We start from the raw sequence: 13,131 nt of genomic DNA, 5'->3' as shown, positions 1-13,131 counted from the left end.
CCTTGTTCATCATCACCCATCATCATATCAGCCTAGCCTGCATATAGCCATTGGTCGCCTGCGCCCACTGCTGAGCCACAGAAGCTACATAGTAACGTGAGACACAAACCACTTTACAGGCTAGCTTATACTGGGCCCAAGATAGAGCGGCTTGGAGAGCACAGGTGAAGAGTGTCCACAGTCCTCACGTCTACCAGCCACGAGGATACGACAAGGAAGAAGACATACTCGTAGTTACATATTTCGGTATGCGTGGTAGTACTTATAGATACTTTTAAAGAATAAGAGATAACATTGGATAACATTTTAAAGAAATGCTTGCGGCCTATTGCCTACTAAACAATACCTTCAACTGTGAAATCTAACTGGATGTCATGTCGGCGGAATTATGGCTCTATAGCACTAGAAATATTACTGTGACGAACAGTCACTCAACTCACCATACACTGCGGCATCGGGATCGGCTTCTTGATCTCCTCGTGCCACAGCTTCTCGAGCACGCCGTCCATCATCTCAATGAGCGCGCGCTCGCGGAAGTCGTCCTTCGGCCCGCCCTCGGGCGGCGGGATCACGATCTGGCTCGGGCTGATGTAAGGTTCTATTGAGCACTGGTAACAAACCAACCAACGTATCGAATGAACTAATAACTAATTTAGGAATACTGAATAGCCGGATACAAGTGACGTGTGGCATTCGAATGATTGAAAACAAGGACTTAATATATCACGGATCGCGTGCTTTTTAGGCGACCTAACTAGAATGTCTACGTTTCCAGTTTTCAAAACCTAAAAGGTGCAGAGGTTTTTACTCTAACGAATCGTATTTAAGCTAAGTGCATATTGCAAGAACCCAAGTGTAAGGTTGGGTTGACTTTATTATCTCTACTTAAGTAGACATGACTCGGTTAGTAAAGAATACAGAAGCGTTACTAATGTAATAGTGTTTCAATGATTAAAATAGCTACAATTTCATACTTTGAGTATACAATCCAGTACTCTTTATTGCACACCTCACATAGTTTACAGTAAATACATACGAGTACAGTGCATGCGATATTCCAAAATGTTTACGAAACTAACTCGACTTTGATGAGCCGCTCGGGGTGCTCGTCCTACAAACCATTGTGGATCCTTGATCTGGATTACGAGGTGGTGGAAGCTTGATCAGCTCCGAAGGCAAACTGCTGTAATATGACATGACACCTCCTCAGGGTCGACTTTGATGAGCCGCTCGGGCTGCTCGTCCTGCGCTCACTGCGGGTCATTGATCTGGATCACGAGTTGGTGGAAGCTTGTTCAACTTGGGAAGCAAACTGCTGTAGGTAATATAACAACACTTACCTCCTCAGGGTCGACTTTGATGAGCCGCTCGGGCTGCTCGTCCTGCGCTCACTGCGGGTCATTGATCTGGATCACGAGTTGGTGGAAGCTTGTTCAACTTGGGAAGCAAACTGCTGTAGGTAATATAACAACACTTACCTCCTCAGGGTCGACTTTGATGAGCCGCTCGGGCTGCTCGTCCTGCGGCCACTGCGGGTCCTTGATCTGCATCACGAGGTGGTGGAAGCTTGTTCAGTTCGGGCGACAAACTGCTGTAAGACATGGCACTTACCTCCTCAGGGTTGACTTTGATGAGCCGCTCCGGTTGCTCGTCCTACGCCCACTACGGGTCCTTGATCTGGATCACGAGGTGGTGGAAGCTTGTTTAGCTTGGGAGGCAAACTGCTGTAATATGACATGACACTTACCTCCTCAGGGTCGATTTTGATGAGCCGCTCGGGCTGCTCGTCCTGCGCCCAATGCGGGTCATTGATCTGGATCACGAGGTGGTGGAAGCTTGTTCAGCTTGGGAGGCAAACTGCTGTAATATGACATTGACACTTACCTCCTCAGGATCGACTTTGATTAGCCGCTCCGGCTGCTCGTCCTGCGCCCACTGCGGGTCCTTGATCTGGATCACGAGGTGATGGAAGCTGCCGCGGAGGTCCGACAGCTTGTTTAGTTCTGTAAGCAAACTCCTTTATTGTAATACCGTTTTTTAGTGTAGTGAATAAGGTTCGGATCTTACATCAACCCTAGGTACTTACGTAAAAATTAGAGGGTTACGTAACGTACACCTAACTCGACCACGATAGTTAAAGCTTCCTCTCAATAAATTCTTACAGTGATATTTGCCAAAGAGAGGGGTACAACGTTCAACCTTATCCCAGTTTCCTTGACTGCAACAATGAAACGAGCATAGCGTGATGATACCGTCAATGATGAAGCGGAGCCTGGCGTTGCGCTCGCAGACGAGCCCGACCTCCCTCTTCTTGGCCGCCATCAGCTCGTCGAACTGCTTGTTGAACCACAGCCGCATGTTCTGCACGTTCAACTGAAACAATGTCAATTTTTAATCTTTCGTCAGGATGAGAAGACACCGAGTCAAGTCAAGCATTTTAATGGACAGGTGACGGCATTCGCAAGTACGCTACTCCAACCCAACTCATCATCAGCTCAACATATTCTCAACTAGTCACATTCTTAAGTCATCAAGTGGCCGAGTCACTACAGTTTCGCGTAATACGTGCGTTAGTTACGCGTTTCACATATGCCAAAGATATAATCTTAAAATATCTTCTCAGCTTAAATTTGCAACTTACACGAGCCCTCAGCCTCACCCGTCTCATCATATCCTCGGCTCATCACATTGTCATTTTATCAAGTCATCACATAGAATCCGTCTTCTATTTGAATTGCTCACTCTGTATCAGGAACAAAAGCCAAAGAAGATAATTCACGACAGTAAAACAAAATCTATTAAACTCTAGTACAAATTCCTTAAACTAAACGACTATAACTGTAGGCCTTGGTCTACGGGATCATGTAGCCGGGCACACGTGTCTTAATACCTTGACGATCTGCTGCAACCAGTTCATCTGTAGGAAGCTGTACGCCCTGGTTTGGGGGATCATGTAGCCGGGCACCGTGATGAACTTGTGGGCGGCAGTGCCCGCCAAGCAGTACTGGTCCACGGCCTCCTCCTCTGTCTCCAGGTCCTCAAGGAACTGGCTGTCGGTTCCTCCCGACAATGCTCGTGCACTTCGCACGGACAACGTAGATCTGGTGAAAGCAGTGTTGGCCGAATATTAATTAGAATTGAAAATGTTGAAAATGGTTACATTATAAACTGAACCGTAAACCGTTGCGGTTTACGGTTCAGTTTATAATGTAACCCAGTTTATAATTTGTAATGGTTAATTTTTAATATTTAAATTCTACTTAACGTTCGGCCAACACTGGGTGAAAGAGTTCGATTGACTTTCCAATTTTTACTTGATCGCTTATAATAAAATATAGTTGTATTCAGCTAAGGATCTAGTTGATAAAGTGCCACTAACTTTTCCCTGATCCCTGACATCACGGTCGGGAGTAGTTCAATCGCGGACGGCTCGGGCTTGTGCTCTTCCCACGGCTTGAACAGGTCCTCATCGTTCTCCATCTCGAGCGCCCGCAGCGCCCCCACCTGTTGCAGCTCCGGCCAGTTGTCCCGCTGCGTCGGCAGCACGGCGTAGTTCTCCACCTGGATTTACACAACTACATGATGAATTTTATCTTTTCTTCTTCTCTTTAGCCTTAATCCCATCTACTTGGGGTCGGTTCTCCTAATACGTCGTCTGCAAGAAAATCTATCCTGGGTCGTCTGCGTCGATATTTGGGCATTCTTCATGTCTCTTTATGAATTTTATAAGGTTTCAATATTGAGGCAAATTCATAAGGTATGCTTTAGCGCTGATCAGTGCATGTCAACATTAAGGTTATGTACTCGACGGGCAAAACTTTATAGAAACATACGAAAGGCTACTCAGGGTACTCCGCATGTATTTTTTTGTTATTGAGTGATTCGCGCTGACCAGACTAGGTGGGACCAGGTCAAAACCACAGAACTATATCGAGATAGAAAGAAAGAGTGTATGTCTCTTGTGTGCAAAAAAGTCGCCGCACGGCTCCTATGCTCGCCGCGAACATAAATCGGCCACCGACCGCTTTCCGCGTGAAACGTCAGATTTCAAGACCAAAATGACGGTTTGTTCAATAATTAATTGTTCAAACACCACAAAGGAAGTTGAAGCTGCTAATCCTGGTATTTCCTTTATCGGTAAGTACTTTTTGTCCTAAAATATCAGATAAATTTAAAAGTGGAAAAAATTACTGTCTTGGGTGAGACTTGAACTCACGGCCTCTGGATCGATACTCCAGCACTTTGCCATCTGAGCCACCAAGACCTCATCCATAGGCAGCAAATTTTTCCACCATATGGGTCTAGGGGACCCTAGCGACATCTACCGTAAGAACGTTGCACTTCTTAGACGGCTACAGGAGTTCCAAGTCATATTGGAAATTCACCAGTAACGATGTGCTACCCATACTAAATTAATTTTTAACAAGCAGGAATATGCGAACGATACTATTAAGCTTAGAATAAATTTAAAAGTGGAAAAAATTACTGTCTTGGGTGAGACTTGAACTCACGGCCGCTGGATCGATACTCCAGCGCTCTGCCATCTGAGCCACCAAGACCTCATCCATAGGCAGCAAATTTTTCCACCCATATGGGTCTGGGTCTAGGGGACCCTTGCGGCATCTACCGTAAGAACGTTACACTTCTTAGTAGTTCTTAGACGGCTACCGGATATATCAGATATTTAATTAAAAAACTATTTATATTGTTTCCGTATTGCGATTGCGTGTTTTCATTGCGGCTTGAATTGCTACAATTGCCTGGTTATTGAATCAACGTTTCCCAAGTGGCAATTTTCCATCGTCAATGGGTATAGCGGTTCTGGCGACAGATTGGTGCAATGGTGTCATGGAGCACCTGGTTTTGTACCCTTGTGTACCCTTCAACGGCCAAGTCACACGACATTAACTATAATAATAAAGAAATCGCAGTAAGGAACCTTAGACTTGACACGACTTTGTCTAGATTTCATTACTTTTTAGAGATAAACAAGCAGCTCCATCGAGATTTGGCTAGTTTTTTACAGAATGTTTTTGGTGGGATTTCACTTCTTTTTGTAGAAACGTGGGCTTATTGATTTATTTTATTAGATTTTCTTATTTGACAAAGTTTTTTTCACGTCAGCAGCTCGAACAAGGGTAATTTGCTGCTTAAAAACAGTGAGCAAAATCGCATTTTGCTCACCGAGTGAGACAAAATAACATTCAAGTGACCTTTAGATTCGAATGTCATTTCAACATGCGGGGCCTAATACAAGTTCGAAATATTTGGATTCTATTGTCTTTATCCCTTTCACGTCATTAGCAAAAAGAAAGAGACAAAAAAAGTGCATACGTAATTCAACGGTATATTGACGGTTTATAATAGACCCCCGAAATAAGTCAGACCGCATCGTTCCAAAACACCCTACGAGTCTTCATTCGTAATAATTAATTACTGAAATAAAAGTTTAATATTTAATAAAAACACCATATTTTACATATAACATCATCAAAACAATGAACTTATACAAATTTACGCAATTGTTACGCAGTAAATAATTATATTTAACTACTTTTAACGATCTCTACTATAGTTGACAAATAGTAGTATCCGCAATTCGGACCGGATCTTACAAAGTTTTTTTTTTACAAAAAAAAGTTGTCGATTGAACTGTCAATTGATGTTCGTTAATTCATTATTTTCGTATTATTTTATTGAAATTTCTTTCGTTTTGTTTTATTGCGGTAATTATAGTTAATTGTTAGAATACCTTCAGAAAACATGAGTGAAATAGTGATCCGTCCGTCTGGATTACATTTTTTCAGGTTGTATTTTTTGATGGCTGACTGACGTGAAAAATTTTGTGTACTACACGAGATCAAAGTTATTTACATCTCGTGCACTTTTGAGTCCCTTACTACGCTCAAGATTCTAAATTAGATTAGAATCTTTCGCTTGCACGGGACTCAAAACAAGCACTCGAAGAAATATCAAACTTTGCTCTCTTGTTGTACAAATAACTATTTCTTTTTAGGAGTAGTTTTTTATTATTACAAATCTTTCTTTTCTTTTTTTCCGGTTCTGATTCTTGTACAGTAGCAACAGTTTTTCGTATTGCCCATTCACGTTCATTATTTATTCTTTTAGACGGTTTAGACGGTTTAAGTAATTCCTGAAAGATCGGCGCGGTATTTACTCCTAAGCCGGTTGTACGAGCCCCAATGCAGAAGAGTTCGCCAAGTCATAGATTATTAAGTATATGAATCTTATATCAACTCGTTTTATTTCTAGAAAGGCATTAGCAGTAAACGATTTCTACAATATTATACTCCCTAAATACAACGTTGCTTTTACACTATTGCACAATAAATACAATGTAAGAAAAAAAAAATCCTAGGTATATTCATTCATGCGTTTGTTAATCGTATACCCCGAAATCAAAAAATCCTTGTAGCTTTTCACCTATTCGCGTTTCACCGTAAAAGCGTATTTTGCTGTAGCGTGTAATATCGGTGGTATATTTTGTTACTCGCATATATTTTTAATAGATTTTTTACAACGGTAGCAAATGTAGCTTGTATTTTCAATAGCCTATTTAGTTAGCCGCATATATTTTCAATAGATGTTTACAACAGTAGCAAATTTTGTTGTAGCATGCAATGCCGGATTTAGAAGTCTGGAGGCCTCGGGCAATAAAGGAGTGGAGGCCCCCTGGCCTCAAATTTTTTCCAAATAAAATGGTAAATTTACCGAATTCTCTATTGTGGGGGGCCCCTCTTTTGTGGAGGCCCGGGGCAGTAGCCCCGGTTGCCCTCCTCTAAATCCGGCCCTGGTAGCATGTATCAATAGCCTATTTAGTTAGCCGCAAAAAAAAAATATAGCATTTTACCTGAGTCGCATATTGTTGTACTGTATTGTATTAATCGTTAAAAAAATGGCTATATCACTGGGATATAATAAAAAAGCGGCCAAGTGCGAGTCGGACTCGCGCATGAAGGGTTCCGTACCATTTAAGACGTATTAAAAAAAAATCTACTTGCTAGATCTTGTTCAACATTTTACCACTTTGGACACACATTTTACCACTTTGGAACTGTCTCTCGCGCAAACTATTCAGTTTAGAAAAAAATGACGTTAGGAACCTAAATATCATTTTTGAAGACCTATCCATAGATACCCCACACGTATGGGTTTGATGAAAAAAATTTTTTTAAATTTATTGACGTATTAAAAAAAAACTATTCACTAGATCTCGTTCAAACCAATTTTCGGTGGAAGTTTGCATGGTAATGTATATCATATATTTTTTTTAGATTTTTCATTCTGTTATTTTAGAAGTTACAGGGGGGGGGGACACACATTTTTTCACTTTGGAAGTGTCTCTCGCGCAAACTATTCAGTTTAGAAAAAAATGATATTAGAAACCTAAATATCATTTTTGAAGACCTATCCATAGATACCCCACACGTATGGGTTTGATGAAATTTTTTTTTTTTAAATTTTATGACATATTAAAAAAAAACTACTTACTAGATCTCGTTCGAACCAATTTTCGGTGGAAGTTTGCATGGCAATGTATATCATATACGACATGCATAATTGAGGCGATGGAATAAAAGTTTCACTTTAAGGGGCTCCCTAGTGCCAATGACCTTCGATCTGAATCCCCTTAGTTACCTTACCATAGCTAGTAGCCAGCTTACCATATTTACTTCAAGTTTATTGTCTTTGAGATATTTGGCATCAAAGTTGAACAATTTTAGGCCAAAAACTGGTTTTCTGGACATAACTTTTGTGTTAGTTAACTAGTTAGTTTAAAATTAAAATCTCTGACGAGTTTTTAGAGACGACAGACGAACCCAAATGTGTAGATTTCGTGTATGTAAAACCCTTCACAGCAATCGAGTAACGAAAAAAGTGTTTTTATAGACAATATTTAAAAAAATCATAAATAAATAAGTGTTCATGTTTCTTTTAAAATCGGCAGACCAGAATGGAGATAAAATATTGAAGACCCGATAGCAGTTCATCATAAAATTCTATCTATAGTGCAAATGTAGGAGTAACGACTCAAAACTTGTCAAAAATCTGGACTGGGGACTGTGACAAGAACAAACAATAGCAACGCCTTCTCTGCTACTCCTACTGAAAGATAAATAAGACTATCCCGTTCGGTCATTTCCCCCACCGCTCATGCCATGGTTCAGAGAAATGTTATCATAAATGAGACCACATTACCGGCAACCTGCCACTAGCGCATACGCATTCTAAAATTTATTAAAAATCAGAAAATAACAATGGAGTACGTAATTGAGCTCGTTGTGAGGCTGTGGTTCAGTAACAAGGGGTTGGGGTATAATTATAAATGCGGAGATAGCGACGAAACAAATATTGCTTTCATCTCATCAATCGAGGCGCTAGCACCTGACGTGGACATCTACAAGTGGGAGGCAGCCCGGAGCGATCTGAAGAAGCTGATCAAAGAGATTTTGGAGGAGAGGTCCGTTCTCCAGTTACACTCGGGATACCATGCGGAGGGGCTACTGCTGGAGGTGCTAAGGAAACACAACATTAGATCATTGCTCTCCGTGCCTGTTAAACAGAAAACTTTAATCTGGAAAGACGCGGGGTTGTGGTTCGTGGAGGTGATTAACCCGAAAATCATAAAAAAAATATATGTGTTTGCGGACTAAGAATAATTGTATTTGTATGCATTCCGAAAATAAAAAAGTTTAAAAGTGAATGACTAATTATTTATTTATTTACCAATCATTTAGGTATTTTATAACGTCCCCATGCAAAGGTTTTAATACCATCGTCTAAAATTAACCCTTTACCGCATACGAAGCTATGTATGGCGGATATGATATTCAACTATATTGACAACTGTTAAAGTTCAAATTTCAACAAATATCTTTATAACATGTGGTAAGGGGTTAATCTCTTTTTCATTCTTTTAATTTGTACATATTGTGCTTCATCATCATCATCTCAGCCAAAAGACGTCTACTACTGGACAAAGGCCAAATTATACATGTTATCATAAAGAGGTTTACGTAAGACTAAACAGCAAGAGTATTTATTAAAATTTAATCGTTGTCGTACAGGAGCGGCATTAATACCTTTCGTTTTTTACACATTTTAATTTTGTTTATTTATGTCGTCTGAGGCTAATATACACGCATACATTTTTGGTCTTAACGCAACCAATTCTCGCACTATTCTCCATTTGTTTTCATCCTTTATCATGCCTAAAACTTTTTATTGACTTGTGGTAAATTATATACATTGTTATGAGAGGTCACATTAGAGTAAATTGTCCATTTATAAGGGGATTCTACGTGTTTGCTTCGGCTCCACGCACGCATACCAAATTTCAGGTCCTGAGATTATGTAAATGACAGAGATAATAATTAAGTAAGTAAATATTCTTTATTGCACCACAAACAAAACAAATTTAAAAACAGATTTACAATGTACAGAAAGGTAGCAACAGGCGGTCTTATCGCTGTAAGCGATCTCTTCCAGACAACCTTAGGGTATCAGGATATAAAGAACAGTAAGTTTTTATAACAGGTAGTGCACGAATATATTAGAGGAATAGGAAAATTACACAAACATTAAGCAGACAGTACATACAGTACATTTACAATTTAAATAAACAAATAAATATAACAATACATACCAATATTAAAATAAATAAATATTAGTTACATATCTAAATATACATACATACATACATACCTAATATAACACAGTGACACATTAAGAGAGACAAGTAATGATTTTTCAGTAGGGTTTTAAAGCTAATTAATCCCTTGCTTTTAGATTAAATTGTCTTAATGGACCTCTGCGCTGTTGGCTTCGGCCCCAAGCATGCCTCCCAAAGGTCCCGAGATATGGAAAGGACAAACAAACAAAATAACTAACTAACTAATAACTGGAACTGGAAGAGATCCCCGAAAGGGATAAGTTCGCCTTTGTACACATGATGTGTTTTTTTTTTCTGTTTTATGTTTCTTTTTGTACAATAAAGTGTTTTACTACTACTACAATAATAATAACTCTAGACCCTAGCTAATTACGAGCGTGAGCTCTAATATGCCCTCGTAAAGTCGAAACTCTGTCGCAGGTGGGGTAGTAAAGTTGACGAGAATCATTGTAGGTATAATTATAGGAGGGTTTCGGTAGGGATTTACCTATCTGACGTTTCGCATCAAGGTCAATGAGACTCGTGCCTTCAAAGTTCTTTACACTTGTTTTAAAACGAGAACGTCATTCTGACCGCAGAGATGCATAAGTACTCCTCCCATTTGTCAGGTGGTATAGCGTAGGTGGCGCGTAAGCACGTCCTTATTACGTAGGTGCTGCCCACATTGCTTCCGATTACCAGTTGATAGCTGGGAATAGAAAACGGCTTTCCAGTCCAGTCTGCAATCCGCCATACGCTAAACATGCCTACACCACCTTAGCTGACCCTTCATTAAGAGCGCCTCCATGTCAGGCATCTTGCATCGACTAAGAACTTCAGTGTTGGGCACGCGATCTTACCATCTTAAACGCAGAATGGAACGTGGCTTGCAAGCGAATGTCGCCTTTGTACAAATACCAAGAATCGAAAGAACCATGGCTCTGTACATCGACAACTTCGTCTGCAGCTTTAGATTATGCGATCCCCGGATACGATGTGTTAACCGACTGAAAGTGGACGCAGCAATCCTAGTTGGGATCTCGGAGGCTAGTCTGTTATCCTTTCTGATTTGGCTCCCAAGACACTTGTAAGAAGACACTTCTGTTAGGAGTTTCTCTTCTATAGTAATAATATCAAGGACCGAGGCACTTTAAGAAATAAAGAACAAGTAATGTTGAAAGGTCTTGTAATGAAATATGTGCTCTCTCACCATGATTTGAGTAGAATCTAGTGGGCATAAATGTTTTTAATGCAGTCAGGGTTTCCTAAATGAGCCCTTGACCCCACTGTAGGAGAGCAGGGAAGATCCCATCCGGACCAGCCGTCTTGTAAGGATGAAAGCTGTCAATGGGCCCACGCCTGAGTTTTTCAGCGGTGACGAGATTCTGTACGCCATTTGTCAGTTGTACTGTATTCCTCGTCCTGCTGATCTTCATTGTTGAGACTTACGCGTCCTGGAAAGTGGGTTACTAGCGAGAGAACGCGTTGGGTCTCTGTAGGGGAAGATGTGTATGTACCATCGGGCTGCCCAGTTGTGCTGTGGGCTTGTTTTTCGATGCTGCTGCAGACGTTCCTCCATGATCTCCAGTACCGCAGTATGTACCTGGCCTTGGTTTCATAGTAGTTGTCCCAGTCCATCTGAGCCGTTGTGTTCATGGCCCTTATAGAACATACCCCATTCTGTTAACTATTAAAACAGACCAATTCCAAAACAGGTCACAACAGAACAGGCAAACCAAAATAGGTTAGAACAGGTTTCCAAAACCTGTTGAAACGAAGTTGTCGATGTACAGAGCCATGGTTCTTTCGATTCTTGGTATTTGTACAAAGGCGACATTCGCTTGCAAGCCACGTTCCATTCTGCGTTTAAGATGGTAAGATCGCGTGCCCAACACTGAAGTTCTTAGTCGATGCAAGATGCCTGACATGGAGGCGCTCTTAATGAAGGGTCAGCTAAGGTGGTGTAGGCATGTTTAGCGTATGGCGGATTGCAGACTGGACTGGAAAGCCGTTTTCTATTCCCAGCTATCAACTGGTAATCGGAAGCAATGTGGGCAGCACCTACGTAATAAGGACGTGCTTACGCGCCACCTACGCTATACCACCTGACAAATGGGAGGAGTACTTATGCATCTCTGCGGTCAGAATGACGTTCTCGTTTTAAAACAAGTGTAAAGAACTTTGAAGGCACGAGTCTCATTGACCTTGATGCGAAACGTCAGATAGGTAAATCCCTACCGAAACCCTCCTATAATTATACCTACAATGATTCTCGTCAACTTTACTACCCCACCTGCGACAGAGTTTCGACTTTACGAGGGCATATTAGAGCTCACGCTCGTAATTAGCTAGGGTCTAGAGTTATTATTATTGTAGTAGTAGTAAAACACTTTATTGTACAAAAAGAAACATAAAACAGAAAAAAAAACACATCATGTGTACAAAGGCGAACTTATCCCTTTCGGGGATCTCTTCCAGTTCCAGTTATTAGTTAGTTAGTTATTTTGTTTGTTTGTCCTTTCCATATCTCGGGACCTTTGGGAGGCATGCTTGGGGCCGAAGCCAACAGCGCAGAGGTCCATTAAGACAATTTAATCTAAAAGCAAGGGATTAATTAGCTTTAAAACCCTACTGAAAAATCATTACTTGTCTCTCTTAATGTGTCACTGTGTTATATTAGGTATGTATGTATGTATGTATATTTAGATATGTAACTAATATTTATTTATTTTAATATTGGTATGTATTGTTATATTTATTTGTTTATTTAAATTGTAAATGTACTGTATGTACTGTCTGCTTAATGTTTGTGTAATTTTCCTATTCCTCTAATATATTCGTGCACTACCTGTTATAAAAACTTACTGTTTTTTATATCCTGATACCCTAAGGTTGTCTGGAAGAGATCGCTTACAGCGATAAGACCGCCTGTTGCTACCTTTCTGTACATTGTAAATCTGTTTTTAAATTTGTTTTGTTTGTGGTGCAATAAAGAATATTTACTTACTTAATTATTATCTCTGTCATTTACATAATCTCAGGACCTGAAATTTGGTATGCGTGCGTGGAGCCGAAGCAAACACGTAGAATCCCCTTATAAATGGACAATTTACTCTAATGTGACCTCTCATAACAATGTATATAATTTACCACAAGTCAATAAAAAGTTTTAGGCATGATAAAGGATGAAAACAAATGGAGAATAGTGCGAGAATTGGTTGCGTTAAGACCAAAAATGTATGCGTGTATATTAGCCTCAGACGACATAAATAAACAAAATTAAAATGTGTAAAAAACGAAAGGTATTAATGCCGCTCCTGTACGACAACGATTAAATTTTAATAAATACTCTTGCTGTTTAGTCTTACGTAAACCTCTTTATGATAACATGTATAATTTGGCCTTTGTCCAGTAGTAGACGTCTTTTGGCTGAGATGATGATGATGAAGCACAATATG

The 13,131-nt window shown here is 40.2% G+C and overlaps 1 protein-coding gene across 1 annotated transcript in view; it reads right to left on the bottom strand.

Moving 5' to 3' along the window:
• The window catches only part of LOC133518164 (cilia- and flagella-associated protein 43), a 56,534-nt gene that overhangs the window by 19,879 nt on the left and 23,524 nt on the right, over positions 1 to 13,131 (bottom strand). Inside the window, 5 exon segments of the mRNA XM_061851762.1 lie at positions 441 to 608; positions 1,885 to 2,003; positions 2,253 to 2,373; positions 2,891 to 3,101; positions 3,380 to 3,561. Of these exon segments, the coding sequence (XP_061707746.1) occupies positions 441 to 608; positions 1,885 to 2,003; positions 2,253 to 2,373; positions 2,891 to 3,101; positions 3,380 to 3,561 (801 nt within the window).

The sequence above is a fragment of the Cydia pomonella genome, chromosome 5 (genome assembly GCF_033807575.1).
Source record: "Cydia pomonella isolate Wapato2018A chromosome 5, ilCydPomo1, whole genome shotgun sequence".
Taxonomy (NCBI): Eukaryota; Metazoa; Arthropoda; class Insecta; order Lepidoptera; family Tortricidae; genus Cydia; species Cydia pomonella.
The sequence above is the reverse complement of the archived record's forward strand: the minus strand, read 5'-3'. Positions and strand labels throughout refer to the sequence as shown.